Raw genomic sequence first — 21,843 nt, forward strand, 5'->3', positions numbered from 1 at the left:
GGGTGCCGGGGGGAGGGAGGAAGACGGGTAGACGGGTGCCGGGGTGGGGAGGGGGGGTCGGGGGACACATCAGCCGCCCCTCATCCTCATATCACCTGATGTCCATTATTTCTCCATCAGTCGCTGCAGGGATCAGGAGCAGGAACCCTGACTTATTTCTCTCCCATTCCAAGCCCAGCAGTGCAAACTCTAACACCCCAGCCAGGATCAGCCACTCCCCACAGGCCACAGTCTCAGCCTGGGTCTGTATTATTCAGTACCAGCCCAAGTCATGCACTTCCGCACTGAGCCAGCAAATGATTCAGAACTCGGCCCCCCGCGATGGTGCAGTGAACGGATCCAGTGAGAGGCTGTGCTACAGAGAGCAGGAGGCTCCCAGCTTCAATCCCCAGTCTGAGCTAGGTGCACAGTTGGGCTATCACTGAGCTTAGTGTCCATGGGTCCTACTCCTGTCACTGTTACAGGGCCCTGCTAGAAGTGTGGGCGTCACAGATCAGGGCAGGATCAGGCTCAGAGCGGCTCCATGGTTAATATTCAGCTCACTGTCGAGCAGAGAGTTGTTAAAGGCAAGTTGTGTTTGAGAAGTAGTGACCGATTCAGAGGATATAGTAGATGCAGAGTATATGGGCTTTCAGGGGGTGTTTGATGAAGTGTCTCATAGGAGGCTTGGCACAAAGATTCAGCTATATGGTACAAAAGGAATTGTGGCAGTGAGGATAGAAAGTTGGCTGATGGACAGAAAGAAAGGGTTGGAGTTAATGTGTGTTGTTGGATTGGAGATGGGGTTGGAAACGGTGTACCTCAGGGGTCAGTGCTGGGCCCACTTTTGTTCTCTTTGCACTGGATGGTTTGGACTTGGGAATAAGGGGACACAATCTTGAAATTTGCTCATGACAAAAGGAGGAGGTTTGGCCAACAGTGAGAGGATTGTAAAAAATTTCAGGAAGACACAGGATGGGGAACGGGCAGACAGGTGGGAGGTACGATTTAATGTGGAGAAGTGGGAGGAAAAACAAGGAATAGGAAACTCATGATGTCGAGTGAGCAGAGGCCTGGGGTTAAGTAACTCATTCCCTGAAAGGAGGAGTGCAGGCCGATACAAAGACATAAAAAGACCAACAGCATTTTGAGTTTTAGAAACTGGGGCATAAAGTACAAGAATACTGAGAAAATGATGAATTTGTAAAAGATCAGGCCGCAGTTGAAGCAGTGTGTACAGTTTTAGGCCAGTTGAAGCCGTGTGTACAGTTTTAGGCCAGTTGAAGCCGTGTGTACAGTTTTAGGCCGCAGTTGAAGCAGTGTGTACAGTTTTAGGCCACAGTTGAAGCCATGTGTACAGTTTTAGGCCACAGTTGAAGCCGTGTGTACAGTTTTAGGCCAGTTGAAGCAGTGTGTACAGTTTTAGGCCGCAGTTGAAGCAGTGTGTACAGTTTTAGGCCACAGTTGAAGCCGTGTGTACAGTTTTAGGCCAGTTGAAGCCGTGTGTACAGTTTTAGGCCACAGTTGAAGCCGTGTGTACAGTTTTAGGCCGCAGTTGAAGCAGTGTGTACAGTTTTAGGCCAGTTGAAGCAGTGTGTACAGTTTTAGACCAGTTGAAGCAGTGTGTACAGTTTTAGACCGCAGTTGAAGCAGTGTGTACAGTTTTAGGCCAGTTGAAGCAGTGTGTACAGTTTTAGACCAGTTGAAGCCGTGTGTACAGTTTTAGGCCGCAGTTGAAGCAGTGTGTACAGTTTTAGGCCAGTTGAAGCAGTGTGTACAGTTTTAGACCGCAGTTGAAGCCGTGTGTACAGTTTTAGGCCGCAGTTGAAGCAGTGTGTACAGTTTTAGGCCGCAGTTGAAGCAGTGTGTACAGTTTTAGGCCGCAGTTGAAGCAGTGTGTACAGTTCTAGGCCAGTTGAAGCAGTGTGTACAGTTTTAGGCCAGTTGAAGCCGTGTGTACAGTTTTAGACCGCAGTTGAAGCCGTGTGTACAGTTTTAGGCCGCAGTTGAAGCCGTGTGTACAGTTTTAGGCCGCAGTTGAAGCCGTGTGTACAGTTTTAGGCCAGTTGAAGCCGTGTGTACAGTTTTAGACCGCAGTTGAAGCCGTGTGTACAGTTTTAGGCCGCAGTTGAAGCCGTGTGTACAGTTTTAGGCCACAGTTGAAGCCGTGTGTACAGTTTTAGGCCACAGTTGAAGCCGTGTGTACAGTTTTAGGCCACAGTTGAAGCCGTGTGTACAGTTTTAGGCCACAGTTGAAGCCGTGTGTACAGTTTTAGGCCAGTTGAAGCCGTGTGTACAGTTTTAGGCCGCAGTTGAAGCCGTGTGTACAGTTTTAGACCGCAGTTGAAGCCGTGTGTACAGTTTTAGGCCAGTTGAAGCAGTGTGTACAGTTTTAGGCCACAGTTGAAGCCGTGTGTACAGTTTTAGACCAGTTGAAGCCGTGTGTACAGTTTTAGACCAGTTGAAGCCGTGTGTACAGTTTTAGACCAGTTGAAGCCGTGTGTACAGTTTTAGGCCAGTTGAAGCCGTGTGTACAGTTTTAGGCCAGTTGAAGCCATGTGTACAGTTTTAGGCCAGTTGAAGCAGTGTGTACAGTTTTAGACCGCAGTTGAAGCCGTGTACACAGTTTTAGGCCACAGTTGAAGCCGTGTGTACAGTTTCAAGCATCCCATTATGGAAAGGACATTCACCAGGGTGGGATTAAGAGAGGCTGGAGGAATTGGGCCTATTTCCACTGGAGAAAAGAAGGACAAGAGGAGATTTAAAGCTTTTAAAATTATGAAAGGTTTTGATTGAGTAGGGAAGGGCTATTTCCTTTGGTTTGGGGTCAGTGACGAGGGTTTATCAATTTAAAATTGTCACAGAGAGGGAGGGGTTAGGAGCAGTTTCTTTACACAGAGGGATGTTGGAGCATGGAATGAAGGAGAGGGACCATTGCATCTTTTAAGGGAAGAGTAGGTAAACATTCAAAGCAGATGATGTACTGGGCCAGTGGGATTAATTTGCATTGCTCTAGCAAAGAGCCAGCACAGACACAATGGGTCGAATGGCCTCCTTCTGTGCTGTAAACTTCGACATGATCTCTTCAGGAGAGAAAACCCAGAATAATGATGTAGAATTAAAATCAACTCCTGGGCTTTTTGAGAATGGAAAGTCGAGGCACACAGTGAGATTTTCAAATGGTAACAAATCTAATCCCCCAACTACAAGGAGTTTCACACATATCAGTTGTCAAAGTAACAACACGAACAACAGGATAGAATTTATGTGACTGTAACGAACCTAGAGAGAGGAGCATAGCTGTGAGAGCTGGAAATCCATAGCCTGCCGCCAAGTGTAGTGCTGTGTTCCCCTCAAACGTAGGGAGATCAACTTCCACACCGGCCTGTGAACAATAACAACAAAACCTTGTAAGAAGTATCGTCCTGGTAGTGCAATAAAATCAGCACCTGGTCCTTTCAGCTCTGAGCCTGGGCTTCAATGTGGAGCAGACGGACAGGCAGAAAGTCTGTTATTTCTTGGTCAGTTCGCGAGGTCCCCTTTGTCTCCTGCTGGAAACATTGTTCCTCGGGAACCACTTCTGACCTCACTCCCCAGTTGCTTCCTCAGACTGAACCCAATCCTGAACTGAGCCTCAAATCTAAAATCTAGTCCAGCATAAGAATACTTATTAACACCTTTAGAGAGTGACAGAGCATAAGAGCGAGCACGCAGAGTGAGAGCAAAAGGGAGTGCATTCGTGAGAGAAAAGTGACAAGAGAGGGAGCGAGATAGTCTGTCACTCAAACTCGCGCTCTATGAGCAACAGACAAAGAGAACACGAGAGAGAGAGAGAGGGGGAGAGAGAGACAGAGAGAGAGAGACAGAGAGAGAGACAGAGACAGAGACAGAGACAGAGACAGAGAGAGAGAGAGAGAGACAGAGAGAGCAAGAACACAAATGTATAAGACGGAGCGAGAGAAATCATGCCACAGAAAGAGAGATTTCTTTTTTAAAATCAGACTGAGTGATACTCTGAGCTAAAGGTGCACGAGAGGCACGCTGGGGGCCTGAGCTCAGCGAGTTTAACAATAGATCAAGAGACAGACGTAGAACAGGATGGATTTTCCTCCCAAATTATGGCTATAACACAGGATAAATGGGCTCTAACCCTGAATAATCCTGCCCCTGAACTCCCTCTGTGGGTTATCTGGTGTTTGTACAGCAACGTTATCGAATTCCACATGGACCCCAAACATCCTCTGATAGCGTCCGCTGCAGATGACGGCCAAACTCACCCTTATAAACCTGAGGCGAACGCTTCCTGAACTTCTGTCCCTGCGATCTCATTAAAGGGGCAGGCTGGCATATCAAGACCTTCATCTTTGGCTTTTTGCATCGGAAGTGGTTTTGATATCTCTCAACTTGTTGCTTTATGCTGCCACACTATCACAGTAACACTTTACTCCAACACCCGCGTGTCCACTGCTCATCACCACAGTGCCTCCCTTTAACCCAGTCCTTCCGAGGTTCACTGCAAAGGTGCCCAGAGCCCTGCTTGTGATGGTTTTGCCAACCCAGCCTGTCAGAGGAGCACAAGGACAACACAGGGGAGGGCACATTAAACTGAACGGCAGGTGCAGAGACATGAACGGAGAGCAAACTCGGCCCTCAGGAGCGCTGGACGTGGTGGAATGGGCAGAGACCCGAGCGGCAAAATGCGCCCAGCTGCAGAGGGTGTGGGGGGTGACCGCAGTGATGCTCTGTGTCCAATGGGGGAAGAGAAGCCCATTACTCCGATACCTGTACAATGTGACCTACTTCTATTAATAGGTATCCAACCAGATTGAGACTCTGGGTTTCCACGGCCAGGTGCAGTGGAGTCCGACCACTCTTCTGCTCGGCCACATTTCTTTCTGCCCCTTTGCTCAGTAGAACTTGCACTAGACTTTCGTTCCCTGCTTTCACTGCCAGGTGGACTGGGTACAATCCTGGAGAAAGAAGAGACAAAGTCAGCTGAAAACGGACAGTCACTGACTGGGTAAAACATTATGTCACATGGTGATTGAAGTTTTTTTTTTAATAATAGCCAAGTGTCCCTAGTATTATTGTAGGTACAGCACAGGAGGCCATTCGGCCCATCGCGCCTGTGCCGGCTCTTTGAAAGAGCTATCCAATTAGTCCCATTTCCCTGTAAATTTTTTCCCTTCAAGTATTTCTCCAATTCCCTTTAGAAATTTATTATTGAATCTGCTTCCACCGCCCTTTCAGGCAGTTCATTCCAGATCAGAACAACTCGCTGCGTAAAAAATGTTTCCTCATGTCACCTCTGGTTCTTTTGCCGATCACCTTAAATCTGTGTCCTCTGGTTACCGACCCTTCTGCCTCTGGAAACAGTTTCTCCTTATTTACTCCATAAAAACCGTTCATGATTTTGAACACCTCGATCAAATCTCCCCTTAACCTTCTCTGTTCTAAGGAGAACAACCCCAGCTTCTCCAGTCTCTCCACATAACTGAAGTCCCTCATCCCTGGAACCATTCTAGTAAATCTCCTCTGCACCCTCTCCAAGGCCTTGACATCCTTCCTAAAGTGCGGTGCCCAGAATTGAACACAATACTCCAGCTGAGGCCTAACCAGTGTTTTATAAAGGTTTAGCATAACTTCCTTGCTTTTGTACTCTAGGCCTCTATATGCTTTTTTAACAACCTTCTCAACTTGTCCTGCCACCCTCAAAGATTTGTGTACATATACCCCCAGGTCTCTCTGTTCCTGCACCCCCTTTAAAATTGTACCATTTAGTTTATATTGTCTCTCCTCACTCTTCCTACCAAAATGTATCACTTCACACTTCTCTGCCTTAAATTTCATCTGCCATGTGTCTGCCCATTTCACCAGTCTGTCTATGTCCTCCTGAAGTCTGTTACTATCCTCCACATTGTTTACTACATTTCCGAGTTTCGTGTCATCTGCAAACTTTGAAACTATACCCAAGTCCATGTCATTAATCTATATCAAAAAGAGCAGTGGTCCCAACACTGACCCCTGGGGAACACCACTGTATACTTCCCTCTAGTCTGAAAAACAACCGTTCACCACTACTCTCTGCTTTCTGTCCCTTAACCAATTTTGTATCCATGCTGCCACTGTCCCTTTAATCCTGTGGGCTTTAATTTTGCTAATAAATCTATTATGTGGCACTTTATCAAATGCATTTTGAAAGATCATATACACATCAACCACAATACTCTCATCAACCCTCTCCGTTACTTCATCAAAGAACTCAATTAAGTTCGTCAAACGCGATTTTCTCCTTTAACAAATCTGACTTTCATTTATTAACCCACACTTTTCCAAGTGCCAATTAATTTGGAATGTTTTCAAATTTTATTCCCCTCCTTTCCTGAGATACTGACTCACACTGGGATACTGACCATTGGTGGGGACAGGTCCACGGATACTGACCATTGGTGGGGGACAGGTCCACGGATACTGACCATTGGCGGGGGACAGGTCCACGGATACTGACCATTGGTGGGGGACAGGTCCACGGATACTGACCATTGGTGGGGGACAGGGTACAGGTCCACGGATACTGACCAATGGTGGGGGACAGGTCCACGGATACCGACCATTGGTGGGGGACAGGTCCACGGATACCGACCATTGGTGGGGGGACAGGGAACAGGTCCACGGATACTGACCATTGGTGGGGGGACAGGGAACAGGTCCACGGATACTGACCATTGGTGGGGGGACAGGGGACAGGTCCACGGATACCGACCATTGGTGGAGGACAGGTCCACGGATACTGACCATTGGTGGGGGGACAGGGGACAGGTCCACGGATACTGACCATTGGTGGGGGACAGGTCCACGGATACTGACCATTGGTGGGGGACAGGTCCACGGATACCGACCATTGGTGGGGGGACAGGGGACAGGTCCACGGATACTGACCAATGGTGGGGGACAGGTCCACGGATACCGACCATTGGTGGGGGGACAGGGGACAGGTCCACGGATACTGACCATTGGTGGGGGACAGGTCCACGGATACCGACCATTGGTGGAGGACAGGTCCACGGATACTGACCACTGGTGGAGGACAGGTCCACGGATACTGACCATTGGTGGGGGGACAGGGGACAGGTCCACGGATACCGACCATTGGTGGGGGACAGGTCCACGGATACTGACCATTGGTGGGGACAGGTCCACGGATACTGACCATTGGTGGGGGACAGGTCCACGGATACTGACCATTGGTGGGGACAGGTCCACGGATACTGACCATTGGTGGGGACAGGTCCACGGATACTGACCATTGGTGGGGACAGGTCCACGGATACTGACCATTGGTGGGGACAGGTCCACGGATACCGACCATTGGTGGGGGACAGGTCCACGGATACTGACCATTGGTGGGGACAGGTCCACGGATACTGACCATTGGTGGGGACAGGTCCACGGATACTGACCATTGGTGGGGGACAGGTCCACGGATACCGACCATTGGTGGAGGACAGGTCCACGGATACTGACCACTGGTGGAGAACAGGTCCACGGATACTGACCATTGGTGGGGGGACAGGGGACAGGTCCACGGATACCGACCATTGGTGGGGGACAGGTCCACGGATACTGACCATTGGTGGGGACAGGTCCACGGATACTGACCATTGGTGGGGACAGGTCCACGGATACTGACCATTGGTGGGGACAGGTCCACGGATACTGACCATTGGTGGGGGGACAGGTCCGACCAATGATGTAGTACAGCCGTAGATCAGTTGGTAGCAATCTCAAATCTGAGTCAGTTTGTGGGTTCAAGCTTCTCTCCGGACACTTGAGCACATAATCTATGCTGACACTCCAGTACAGTACTGAGGGAGTGCTGCATTGTCGGAGGTGCTGTCTTTCAGACGAGATGTTAAACCGAGGCCCCATTGGCCCTCTCAGGTGAACGTAAAAGATCCCAAGGCACTATTTGAAGAAGAGCAGGGGAGTTGTGCTGGCCAATATTTATCCCTCAACTAACTTAAATTAAAACAACAGATTATAAGAACATAAGAACATAAGAAATTGGAGCAGGAGTAGGCCAATCGGCCCCTCGAGCCTGCTCGGCCATTCAATAAGATCATGGCTGATCTGATCCCAACCACAAATCTAAAGAACACAAGAAGTCGGAGCAGGACCCGGCCACATAGCCCCTGGGCCCTCTCCGCCACCCACAGGGCATTGACCGATCCGAACTCAGCTTCATGTCCAATTTCCTGCCCGCTCCCCATAACCCCTAATTCCCTTTACTTCTAGGAAACTGTCTATTTCTGTTTTAAATTTATCTAATGATGTAGCTTCCACAGCTTCCTGGGGCAGCAAATTCCACAGACCTACCACCCTCTGAGTGAAGAAGTTTCTCCTCATCTCAGTTTTGAAAGAGCAGCCCCTTATTCTAAGATTATGCCCCCTAGTTCCAGTTTCACCCATCTTTGGGAACATCCTTACCGCATCCACCCGATCAAGACCCTTCACAATCTTATATGTTTCAATAAGATCGCCTCTCATTCTTCTGAACTCCAATGAGTAGAGTCCCAATCTACTCAACCTCTCCTCATATGTCCGCCCCCTCATCCCCGGGATTAACCGAGTGAACCTTCTTTGTACTGCCTCGAGAGCAAGTATGTCTTTTCTTAAGTATGGAGACCAAAACTGTATGCAGTATTCCAGGTGCGGTCTCACCAATACCTTATATAACTGCAGCAATACCTCCTTGTTTTTATATTCTATCCCCCTAGCAATAAAAGCCAACATTCCGTTGGCTTTCTTGATCACCTGCTGCACCTGCATACCAACTTTTTGATTTTCTTGCACTAGGACCCCCAGATCCCTTTGTACTGCAGTACTTTCCAGTCTCTCGCCATTAAGAAAATAACTTGCTCTCTGATTTTTCCTGCCAAAGTGCATAACCTCACATTTTCCAATATTATATTGCATCTGCCAAATCTCCGCCCACTCACCCAGCCTGTCTATATCCCCTTGCAGGTTTTTTATGTCCTCCTCACTCTCTACTTTCCCTCCCATCTTTGTATCATCTGCAAATTTTGATATGTTGCACTCGGTCCCCTCCTCCAAATCGTTAATATAGATTGTAAAGAGTTGGGGACCCAGCACCGACCCCTGTGGAACACCACTGGTTACTGGTTGCCAGTCCGAAAATGAACCATTTATCCCAACTCTCTGCTTCCTGTTCGATAACCAATCCTCCACCCATGCCAGAATATTACCCCCAATCCCGTGATTTTTTATCTTAAGTAATAATCTTTTATGTGGCACCTTGTCGAATGCCTTCTGGAAGTCTAAATACACTATGTCCACTGGTTCCCCTTTATCCACCCTATACGTTATATCCTCGAAGAACTCAAGCAAATTTGTCAGACATGACTTCCCCTTCATAAAGCCATGCTGACTTTGTCCTATTAAATTATGCTTATCTAAATGTTCCGTTACTGTCTCCTTAATAATAGACTCCAAAATTTTACCCACCACAGATGTTAAGCTAACTGGCCTATAATTTCCAGCCTTCTGCCTACTACCCTTTTTAAATAACGGTGTTACATTAGCAGTTTTCCAATCTGCCGGGACCTCTCCTGAGTCCAGGGAATTTTGGAAAACTATCACCAAAGCATCCACAATCCCTACTGCCACTTCCCTCAAGTTATTATCTCATTGCCGTTTGTGGGAATCTTGCTTCGTGCAAATTGGCTGCCGTATTTCCTACATTACAACATTGTCTACATTTCAAAAGTAGTTCACTGGCTGTAAAGTTTCCTGGACGCCCTGAGGTTGTGAAAGGCACTATAAAAATGCAACTTCTGTCTTTGTTTACAGTTCAGTGGCGGCTGACTCTTGCTGGGCTCCAGTTCCACAGTCTTTGTGTATGAATCGCAACGGTGGATGGCAATGGGCGGTTAGACTTTGAAGGCCACGAGAGCCGAGTCTGATTCCGTCCTCCCCCGACGTAACCGTGTACAGAAGGTCCCAGCTTCCATTCCCAGGCTGTTCCGAGTTAGTGGGCCTCAGCTGGGTGGCAGTGTTGGTGTTCCAGTCGACCTCAGTGGCCATAGGTTAGGGAGGGAAAACCAGCCAGTGATGCTGCTCCTAATCCCTGACCAATGACCCCTGCTCACAGGGTGCAGGGGCTGGAGTTCCTCACAATCAGCCTCGACAATCACATCCTCCAGTCAAACATCGTTCACCATCGAGGTTTACACATGGGCAACTGCAGCACGAGCCATGCACCTGCAAACTCCCATTTTGTTTTCTAGTCTCTTGCCGACCCCGCGGTACAGTTCCGGTGTCTCCCGGGGTAAACATCAGAAACAGGAGCCAGAGTTGGCCATACGGCCCTTCGAGCCTGCTCCGCCCCCTAGTTCCAGACTGTCCAGCCAGGGGAAACAACCTCTCAGCATCTACCCTGTCAAGCCCCCTCAGAATCTTATGTTTCAATGAGATCACCTCTCATTCTTCTAAACTCCAGAGAGTATAGGCCCGTTTCTATTTAATCTCTCCTTATAGGACAATCCTCTCATCCCAGGAATCAACCTTGTGAACCTTTGTTGCACCCCCTCTATGGCAAGTATATCCTTCCTTAGGTAAGGAGACCAAAACTGTACACAGTACTCCAGGTGTGGTCTCACCAAATCAGGTGTCTCCCGGGGTGCGGTTCCGGCCTCTCCCGGGGTTCCATTGATCTCTGGTACAGGTCCACAGGCACCCTAGCCTCTCCATACCTCACCCAAGCAGTCTCTGCAGCCTGTGGACACAGACTGAACCCTGAATAAGGATCAGGAACAGGAATCCGGGCCCATTTTTCCTTTCTGGAGTATATGGGCACCTATAAAAATTGCAGTGACCCCACCATCGCTAACCTGCGACCTTCTGGTCTATGGGACTTGGTACCACACCAGGCGGTGTATTCAGCCAATGGGGTTTGTCAGCCCCTCACATGCATTACTTACCATTACAGTCTGGCATCTTGATCAGCTTGCTGAGGGCGTGAGGTTTGAGGTATTGCAGCAATAATCGCACCATCTGTTCATCCTTTCCATGGAGGGCAAGATGGAGAATGGAGTTTCCATGACGATCCAAAATGGTGGCATCAGCCCCGGCAGTGAGCAGCAGCTCGACGATTCGATGTTGCTGGGTGATTACACCGAGGTGTAGAGGAGTCTGGGATACAGAGAAAACAATCAAAAAAAACTTTAGCTTCGAATCACCGCCACCCAACAACCACCAAACTGCTGACCCGGTCTTTACCTCCCTCGGAGTGTTTGATGGGACAGTGTAGAGGGAGCTTTACTCTGTATCTAACCCGTGCTGTACCTGCCCTGGGAGTGTTTGATGGGACAGTGTAGAGGGAGCTTTACTCTGTATCTAACCCGTGCTGTACCTGCCCTGGGAGTGTTTGATGGGACAGTGTAGAGGGAGCTTTACTCTGTATCTAACCCGTGCTGTACCTGAGCTGGGTGCACAGTGAATGTGCCCTATTTGCTGCAATGATATCATGCATTTGGATGAGCACAAATAAAAGAACAAGAGCTGAAGGTGGGTGGAACGGGTGGTTAGTGCTGGGCTTGTGTTGTGGAGACAGACCTGGCGCAGATCGTTGGGGGTGTTGACGATGTTCTGCCGTGGGATACTGATGATAACCTGCAGGAGGTGCTGGGCGGCCAAGGGCTGTTGGTGGATAATGGCCAAATGCAACGATCTGCGGAGGGAAAAGATCTCGTTAGAAGAGCAGCCCAATACTGTCGGAAAGTGCCCGATGATACTCTGTGTAACACACTGCCAGTTTGAAGTGGGAATGTAGCATGATTCCCGGCCCGAGTTGGGGTACAGGTTCCACAGGCACCTCACCCTGTGGCCAGCCTTCCTGTGTGAGCCTAGACCACGAGGGTCGGCTTCGGAGGTTGAGGAACTTACCTTCAAAGCTGGGTCTGGACCTGTCGTCTCACCGGGGTCAGAGGGCAGCGATTGGGAGAGGGAGAACACTGGCCAATCTCCCCTCCCTAACCCGGGGAACACTGGCCAATCTCCACTCCCTAACCCGGGGAACACTGGCCAATCTCCCCTCCCTAACCCGGGGAACACTGGCCACTCTCCCCTCCCTAACCCGGGGAACACTGGCCACTCTCCACTCCCTAACCCGGGGAACACTGGCCAATCTCCCCTCCCTAACCCGGGGAACACTGGCCACTCTCCCCTCCCTAACCCGGGGAACACTGGCCAATCTCCCCTCCCTAACCTGGGGAACACTGGCCAATCTCCCCTCCCTAACCTGGGGAACAATGGCCAATCTCCCCTCCCTAACCCGGGGAACACTGGCCACTCTCCCCTCCCTAACCCGGGGAACACTGGCCACTCTCCCCTCCCTAACCCGGGGAACACTGGCCACTCTCCCCTCCCTAACCTGGGGAACACTGGCCAATCTCCCCTCCCTAACCTGGGGAACACTGGCCAATCTCCCCTCCCTAACCTGGGGAACACTGGCCACTCTCCCCTCCCTAACCCGGGGAACACTGGCCAATCTCCCTTCCCTAACCCGGGGAACACTGGCCAATCTCCCCTCCCTAACCTGGGGAACAATGGCCAATCTCCACTCCCTAACCCGGGGAACACTGGCCAATCTCCCCTCCCTAACCCGGGGAACACTGGCCAATCTCCACTCCCTAACCCGGGGAACACTGGCCAATCTCCCCTCCCTAACCCGGGGAACACTGGCCACTCTCCCCTCCCTAACCCGGGGAACACTGGCCAATCTCCCCTCCCTAACCTGGGGAACACTGGCCAAACTCCCCTCCCTAACCTGGGGAACAATGGCCACTCTCCCCTCCCTAACCCGGGGAACACTGGCCAATCTCCCTTCCCTAACCCGGGGAACACTGGCCAATCTCCCCTCCCTAACCTGGGGAACAATGGCCACTCTCCCCTCCCTAACCCGGGGAACACTGGCCAATCTCCCTTCCCTAACCCGGGGAACATAAGAACATAAGAACATAAGAAATTGGAGCAGGAGTAGGCCAATCGGCCCCTCGAGCCTGCTCCGCCATTCAATAAGATCATGGCTGATCTGATCCCAACCACAAATCTAAAGAACACAAGAAGTCGGAGCAGGACCCGGCCACATAGCCCCTGGGCCCTCTCCGCCACCCACAGGGCATTGACCGATCCGAACTCAGCTTCATGTCCAATTTCCTGCCCGCTCCCCATAACCCCTAATTCCCTTTACTTCTAGGAAACTGTCTATTTCTGTTTTAAATCTATCTAATGATGTAGCTTCCACAGCTTCCTGGGGCAGCAAATTCCACAGACCTACCACCCTCTGAGTGAAGAAGTTTCTCCTCATCTCAGTTTTGAAAGAGCAGCCCCTTATTCTAAGATTATGCCCCCTAGTTCTAGTTTCACCCATCTTTGGGAACATCCTTACTGCATCCACCCGATCAAGACCCTTCACAATCTTATATGTTTCAATAAGATCGCCTCTCATTCTTCTGAACTCCAATGAGTAGAGTCCCAATCTACTCAACCTCTCCTCATATGTCCGCCCCCTCATCCCCGGGATTAACCGAGTGAACCTTCTTTGTACTGCCTCGAGAGCAAGTATGTCTTTTCTTAAGTATGGAGACCAAAACTGTATGCAGTATTCCAGGTGCGGTCTCACCAATACCTTATATAACTGCAGCAATACCTCCTTGTTTTTATATTCTATCCCCCTAGCAATAAAAGCCAACATTCCGTTGGCTTTCTTGATCACCTGCTGCACCTGCATACCAACTTTTTGATTTTCTTGCACTAGGACCCCCAGATCCCTTTGTACTGCAGTACTTTCCAGTCTCTCGCCATTAAGAAAATAACTTGCTCTCTGATTTTTCCTGCCAAAGTGCATAACCTCACATTTTCCAATATTATATTGCATCTGCCAAATCTCCGCCCACTCACCCAGCCTGTCTATATCCCCTTGCAGGTTTTTTATGTCCTCCTCACTCTCTACTTTCCCTCCCATCTTTGTATCATCTGCAAATTTTGATATGTTGCACTCGGTCCCCTCCTCCAAATCGTTAATATAGATTGTAAAGAGTTGGGGACCCAGCACCGACCCCTGTGGAACACCACTGGTTACTGGTTGCCAGTCCGAAAATGAACCATTTATCCCAACTCTCTGCTTCCTGTTCGATAACCAATCCTCCACCCATGCCAGAATATTACCCCCAATCCCGTGATTTTTTATCTTAAGTAATAATCTTTTATGTGGCACCTTGTCGAATGCCTTCTGGAAGTCTAAATACACTATGTCCACTGGTTCCCCTTTATCCACCCTATACGTTATATCCTCGAAGAACTCAAGCAAATTTGTCAGACATGACTTCCCCTTCATAAAGCCATGCTGACTTTGTCCTATTAAATTATGCTTATCTAAATGTTCCGTTACTGTCTCCTTAATAATAGACTCCAAAATTTTACCCACCACAGATGTTAAGCTAACTGGCCTATAATTTCCAGCCTTCTGCCTACTACCCTTTTTAAATAACGGTGTTACATTAGCAGTTTTCCAATCTGCCGGGACCTCTCCTGAGTCCAGGGAATTTTGGAAAACTATCACCAAAGCATCCACAATCCCTACTGCCACTTCCCTCAAGACCCTAGGATGGAAGCCATCAGGTCCAGGGGATTTATCCGCCTTGAGTCCCATTATTTTACTGAGTACCATCTCTTGAGTGATTTTAATCGTATTTAGCTCCTCCCCCCCGAGAGTCCCCTGTTTGTCCAGTGTTGGGATATTCTTAGTGTCCTCTACTGTAAAGACTGAAACAAAATATTTGTTCAGCATTTTTGCCATCTCCATGTTTCCCACCATTAATTTCCCGGTCTCATCCTCTAAGGGACCTATGTTTGCCTTAGCCACCCTTTTTCTTTTTATATAACTATAGAAACTCTTGCTATCTGTTTTTATATTTTTTGCTAATTTCTTTTCATAATCTAACTTCCCTTTCTTAATCAATCCTTTAGTTACTTTTTGCTGTCTTTTGAAGAATTCCCAATCTTCTATCCTCCCACTAAGTTTGGCTACCTTATATGTCCTTGTTTTTAGTCGGATACTATCCTTGATTTCTTTACTTAGCCACGGATGGCTGTCATTTCTTTTACACCCTTTTTTCCTCAGTGGAATATATTTATTTTGAAAGTTGTAAAATAAACACTGGCCACTCTCCCCTCCCTAACCCGGGGAACACTGGCCAATCTCCCCTCCCTAACCCGGGGAACACTGGCCAATCTCCCTTCCCTAACCTGGGGAACAATGGCCAATCTCCCCTCCCTAACCCGGGGAACACTGGCCAATCTCCCTTTCCTAACCTGGGGAACACTGGCCAATCTCCCCTCCCTAACCCGGGGAACACTGGCCAATCTCCCTTTCCTATCCTAGGGCATCGCGGCCAAATGGAGTCCCCCAAAAGCAGTAGCCCCGGCAAACATTAGCTAACTGAACCCAGGTCAGGGACAGACCTGGAGACCTGCTGCTCTGTATGATTTAGGGCTACTGTAGGGGCATGTACCCAGGTCACTGGGTAAAACCGCTCCCTCAGAGTCTCTTCCTTCCCCGCCTGGCATTGGTTTCTCTTCCGGAAATTTTCAAAGCGCTTTTGGATGATTCTTTACATTGAATGTACTATTGCACTGCAAGTCATTGGAGTAGCGACATTACTGTAAACATGTCAATAAGCACGTCACCAGAAACAGGTCGCCGTGGATACATTAATGTAAACATACAGCTGTTGGTCCATGAAGCAATACTTACGTGTCTCCATTTTCATCCTGAATAGCTGTCAGGTGTCTCTGGACAGCCAATAGCATCCGCACGTCTCCAGTGATAGCGTAGTCCATTAGTGCCTGGGCGGTGCGCTGTGTAATTTGCCGAGCTCTCATACGGAGAAATTGCTCTGCGGAGCGAGGGAAGAATTAGTGATCTGTAGACTGACACCTCACAGTATCGAGCCTGACACCACATCCAGCAACGGGTCACTCAAACAGGACGCTGGTAAACAGTGTGTTACAATAAGGAGGTGTTGAAATGACAGAATATAATAAGCGTGTTTAATGGGGCCTTTTAGGAGTTAAATAAAGATGAGACATGATGAGCAGCACATTCTAATGTGAATAGAAGTGTGTTGCAATAAGAAGTGCAAAGGGAGGTGTGTAATAAGTGTGCGCAGTGGAGAGAGCGTGTTGTAATGGAGGGAGCGCACGCAGCAGGATGTGGGCGACTTTGGCGAGGCCGGCATTTATTACCCATCTCTAATTGCCCCTTGAGAAGGTGGTGGTGAGCCGCCTTCTTGAACCGCTGCAGTCCGTGTGGTGACGGTTCTCCCACAGTGCTGTTAGGAAGGGAGTTCCAGGATTTTGACCCAGTGACGATGAAGGAACGGCCGATAAAGGTCAAAGTCAGGATGGTGTGTGACTAGGAGCCTCTGACCTGCTCTTGTAGCCACAGTATTTATGTGGCTGGTCCAGTTCAGCTTCTGGTCAATGGTGACCTCCGGGATGTTGATGGTGGGGGATTTGGCGATGGTAATGCCATTGAATGTCAAGGGGAGGTGGTTAGGCTCTCTTGTTGGAGATGGTCATTGCCTGGCACTTGTCTGGTGCGAATGTTACTTGCCACTTATCAGCCCAAGCCTGGATGTTGTCCAGGTCTTGCTGCATGCGGGCACGGACTGCTTCATTATCTGGAACTGAACACTGTGCAATCATCAGCGAACATCCCCACATCTGACCTTATGATGGAGGGAAGGTCATTGATGAAGCAGCTGAAGATGGTTGGGCCTAGGACACTGCCCTGAGGAACTCCTGCAGCAATGCCCTGGGGCTGAGATGATTGGCCTCCAACAACCACTAACATCTTCCTTTGTGCTAGGATTGACTCCAGCCACTAGAGAGTTTTCCCCCTGAACCCCATTGACCAGTTTTACTGTGCCACACTCGGTCGAATGCTGCCTTGATGTCGAAGGGCAGTCACTGAGGTTTATATAGATTCACCATTACTTCTGAACTTTTATATTCTATACCTGTTGTCATAAAACCCAAGATTCCATTAGCTTTTTTATGGCCTTATTCACTTGAGGTGCTGATTTAATGTAAACCTGAACCCCCAAATCCCTCTGCTCTTCACATCAGTCAGCCTCCCCCTTCAAAAAGTGCAATTATTTATTTTCTCAAAATGCACCACCTCACACTCACTGGATATCGAATATTTTGCCCATTCCATCATCGTACAACATTCCTTCGCAGCTTCCTTTGGTTCTCAGAATTATTTACTCTGCCTCCTATTTTAGTATTGTCGCCAAATTTGGTCACCACACCCTCTAGCCCCATATCCGAATCATTGATGTACACAAGTGAACAGCCCTTGTGGGACTTCACTACACACTTCTAAACGCTCTGACAAACTGCCCCCAAACTCCTACTCTCTCTTCTAATCAGTTTTTGATCCAAATTCCATGCCCGTTCACTGCTCTCCTGATATCTCATCAAGGACTTTCTGAAAGTCCATGTACACCACATCCGCGGCATTTCCCCCGTACACCATATCACATACCTGGCTGTGACAGGTCGACGTGCTGGTTTTGCTGGTCACTGATCCGTTGGGCCTCTCCCGAAGGGCTCTCTGCGTCCTGGGCTCTGGGTTGGGATGTAGTGCTCTGTTGGGGGCTCTGCTCCGTGCTTAGCTCCATGCCCCCCTGCGATCCCCCCATATGCTGCATCCCCTGCTGGTACGTGCAGTGTGTGCCTCCAAAATTGTTCATATAGCCCAGACAATTAAAGTTATAACCTGAAAAGAGAGCAACAAAAAGCCACTGAGTCCTTACTGAGCTCGCCATTAATCTCATAGAGTCATAGAGTTATACAGCACGGATAGAGGCCCTTCGGCCCATCGTGTCCGCGCCGGCCATCAAGCCCAGTCTAATCTAATCCCATATTCCAGCATTTGGTCCGTAGCCTTGTATGCTATGGCATTTCAAGTGCTCATCCAAATGCTTCTTGAATGTTGTGAGGGTTCCTGCCTCCACAACCCTTTCAGGCAGTGAGTTCCAGACTCCAACCACCCTCTGGGTGAAAAAGTTCTTTCTCAAATCCCCTCTAAACCTCCCGCCTTTTACCTTGAATCTATGTCCCCTTGTTATAGAACCCTCAACGAAGGGAAAAAGCTCCTTAGTATCCATCCTATCTGTGCCCCTCATAATTTTGTACACCTCAATCATGTCCCCCCTCAGCCTCCTCTGCTCCAAGGAAAACAAACCCAATCTTCCCAGTCTCTCTTCATCTCCCGGACACCTGCCCCCAACACCCCACCCCCAGGGCTCCGTCTCCCCCCACCCCCTGCAGAGACACTCTCTCCCTCCCGCTCCACCTCCCCCCTCCCACGACGACAACACCCTTCCCCCCCCCCCCCCAACCAATGACACCCTCTCCCACCGTTCTACCCTCAACCAACACTCCAGGGGCTCCATCTCTCTTCCTCCCCTCCTCCCCCACCCGACCCATTTCCCTGAGGGGCCACTGTGTTGCCGGCTCTCTTCATAATGAGGCCTCAGGTCCAATATCGGGCGAGGGGAGTAAACCCCTCCCCCACCCCCCCCAATCTCTGGGCCATCGTAAGGACCACAATCTGATCGAGCTTCAAACAAACTTGGACAGGTGCAGGAATGAGAGAAATCTAAAGTCCAGGCCTCACCTCCACCTCCTCCTCCGAACCCCGCGGCCCCCCCTGATGGACCCCCTCCACCTAAATGGTCAGAGAAGTGAGGGAGTCTCTTCAGCCTCTTCCGAAGGACTTCTTCTTTGTCTGTTGGAAGGAAAATAAGAGGGTTGGAGAAAGTGACTCGAGGCGGCTGGACCTCAAACCAGTCCCTGCATAAAAGACACGATCCGAAGCGGATTCTATTCCAGGAAAATCACCACATCACCCGGCCCCGTCCCCCCAAGGACACCCGCGCCCTGCGTCCCACCCCCCCACTGCCTGGGACACCCGGCCCCGTCCCCCCAAGGACACCCACGCCCTGCGTCCCACCCCCCCACTGCCTGGGACACCCGGCCCCGTCCCCCCAAGGACACCCACGCCCTGCGTCCCACCCCCCCACTGCCTGGGACACCCGGCCCCGTCCCCCCAAGGACACCCACGCCCTGCGTCCCACCCCCCCACTGACTGGGACACCCGCGCCCTGCGTCCCACCCCCCCACTGCCTGGGACACCCGGCCCCGTCCCCCCAAGGACACCCACGCCCCACCCTGTCCCCGGCCTGGGACACCCGGCCCCTTCAACCTGCACCCCACCCCCCGTTACTGAAGTTAATCTCAGGGCCGCCCGAGCCAACTCAGCGTTGATCGACGATCGGTCTTAGGGCCTTGTGGTTTGAACTGTGCCAAGTAACGTGTTTAACATCAGAATTATCACAAGAACAACTTCCATTTCTGTAGCGCTTCTTCCCTGTCATTTAACGGAGCGCTGGGGGGGGGAGGGGAGGGGAGCGAGGCGAGGGGGGTGCGCAGAGGCAGAGGGGTAATTTCCACATTCTATATTCTGTTATAGCCACAGTTACCTTGAACTTTTCAAGACTGAGATACTGTTCACCGGGGTTTAACCGCTCGCTCACCGGGGTTTAACCGCTCACCCCCACTGTCATTGCCGGACATTACAGGACTGGGCAGACAGGCCACTACGATCGCTAAAGGCTTCGTGTGTAACTGCACCGTGTGATGCGGCACCAAACCGTCCAGCCCCAGGCCTAAGTAAGACCCGGTCGACATTGAGCGATCCGCGTTAGCCCAGCGATCCGCGTTAGCCCAGCGATCCGCGTTAGCCCAGCGATGCACAGTCCTGCAATAGAATGTGCTGCAACCACCAAATTCACCAACAAAACGAAACACGGTAAAGACCGGACTGTTTCCTGTTTGTGGGATCTTGCTGTGCAGCAACTGGTTGGAAGTTTCCCCACACTTCAAAAAGTAACTAACTGGCTGGGAAGTGTTTTGGGAAGTCCTGAGAAGCTGATTTATAAATACAACTTCTTTCAATCTCCCAGGTTTTATCTTCTGAGCAAAGAGCATTGTTTGAGCCATGGTCTAAAGGGAGCTCTGCTCTGCCCCGGGACTGCGGTCTTACCTTCCACTCGGGGGCAATAAGTGAATGATTTGGACTCGCTAGATTCCCCGTCTTTCCTCCTCTTCAGTTGGACAAAGACGGTGACTGGTTTTTCAATATCGATGTTCCAGTATCGAGGGGTCCGAAAGACAATCGCAAACTGAGAAATAAACAAACCACAAAGAAATGACATTTACAGATGTTTGAACAGCTGCCGAGTAATACTGCGATGGGCAACATCTGGTGAAGTGTACGCTGTAAGAGGACCGTAATGAGGTTGTTGCTGTTCAATGGGCAGCACTCTCGCCTCTGAATCAGAAGGTGGTGGGTTCAGGTCCCATTGCAGAGAACACGTAACCCAGGCTTTAGTGCGAGTAAATTGTGATATTGTGCCCCCCATACCCAAATACAGGTTTATAATGGTCCCCGGGGGACAACACTGTTCACATCCCTCCTGTCCGAAAAATATCCATCAAGCATCTATTTTCTGTCCTTTAACCACCTTCCTATCCGTGCTGTCTATTCCCTTTAATACTGTGTGCCTAATTTTATCAACAAGCCTCCTATGTGGCACCTCATCAAACGCTGTTTGAGAATCCATTTATAAACCATCTCTATCCCTGCAGTGTTCTCCAGCCCAACCTCCCCCGAACTCTCCGTTCCTCTGACTCTGGCCTATTGTGTATCCCCCCACCCTCCTTTTCCCTACCATTGGCGGCCATGACTTCAGTTGCTGGAATTCCCTCCCTAATCACATCTGCATCTACAACGCACTCTCCTCCTTTCAGACTTTCCCTAAAAACTCACCTCGTCAAACCCCCTCTTGGCCTTTCCCAATCTTTTTACTTCCCCTATCTTTCACCTAGTTTTCTTTTGTATTATTAGCAAATTATGACTATTATTCCCGCAGTTTTAAAGACAGGAGCTTTAGACTGTAACACACAGGCGTGCAATATCATGTAACACACAGCGTGTTATAGTGTGCGCGTCTCTTCCTGTAATTTAATTGTCTCCTGGCTTCCTTCCCTCTTTTTCTTTCTCTCTCTTTGGTGAAACATGATGTGGAGATGCCGGTGATGGACTGGGGTTGACAATTGTAAACAATTTTACAACACCAAGTTATAGTCCAGCAATTTTATTTTAAATACACAAGCTTTCGGAGGCTCCCTCCTTCCTCAGGTGAACGTTTGTTGGAAATGAAATCCTCAAAATGAAATCGCATTTATAATTCACAAAACAATGCTTGGTGATTACAGGCAGTTTTTTCAACTGCCCGTTGCCAAGGCAATCAGTGTGCAGACAGACAGGTGTTACCTGCAAGGTCTCCGAATATACAAATCACCAAAAAAAACAACAAACAAAAAAAAAGAGATAGAGAGGTAGAAACATAGAAAAGACAGCAACTGACCCGTTATATTAAAAACAGATAACATTTGTTCGCTGGTGGGGTAACGTGTAGCGTGACATGAACCCAAGATCCCGGTTGAGGCCGTCCTCATGGGTGCGGAACTTGGCTATCAATTTCTGCTCGACGATTTTGCGTTGTCGTGTGTCTCGAAGGCCGCCTTGGAGTATGCTTACCCGAAGGTCGGTGGCTGAATGTCCTTGACTGCTGAAGTGTTCCCCGACTGGGAGGGAACCCTCCTGTCTGGCGATTGTTGCGCGGTGTCCGTTCATCCGTTGTCGCA

General features: G+C 49.6%; 1 protein-coding gene across 2 annotated transcripts in view; it reads right to left on the reverse strand.

Annotated features, from left to right (window-relative positions):
- LOC137304205 (nuclear factor NF-kappa-B p100 subunit-like) overlaps positions 1–21,843 on the reverse strand; it is a 118,379-nt gene that overhangs the window by 15,375 nt on the left and 81,161 nt on the right. For both annotated transcript variants that reach the window (XM_067972766.1, XM_067972767.1), the window contains 8 exons: positions 20,177–20,315; positions 18,749–18,859; positions 17,612–17,845; positions 15,815–15,956; positions 11,614–11,728; positions 10,980–11,190; positions 4,780–4,949; positions 3,262–3,364 (listed from right to left, as the gene is read on the reverse strand). In XM_067972766.1, coding sequence (XP_067828867.1) covers positions 3,262–3,364; positions 4,780–4,949; positions 10,980–11,190; positions 11,614–11,728; positions 15,815–15,956; positions 17,612–17,845; positions 18,749–18,859; positions 20,177–20,315 — 1,225 coding nt within the window. The remainder of the gene's footprint in view (positions 1–3,261; positions 3,365–4,779; positions 4,950–10,979; positions 11,191–11,613; positions 11,729–15,814; positions 15,957–17,611; positions 17,846–18,748; positions 18,860–20,176; positions 20,316–21,843) is intronic.

This window comes from Heptranchias perlo, chromosome 36, assembly GCF_035084215.1.
Source record: "Heptranchias perlo isolate sHepPer1 chromosome 36, sHepPer1.hap1, whole genome shotgun sequence".
Lineage (NCBI taxonomy): Eukaryota > Metazoa > Chordata > Chondrichthyes > Hexanchiformes > Hexanchidae > Heptranchias > Heptranchias perlo.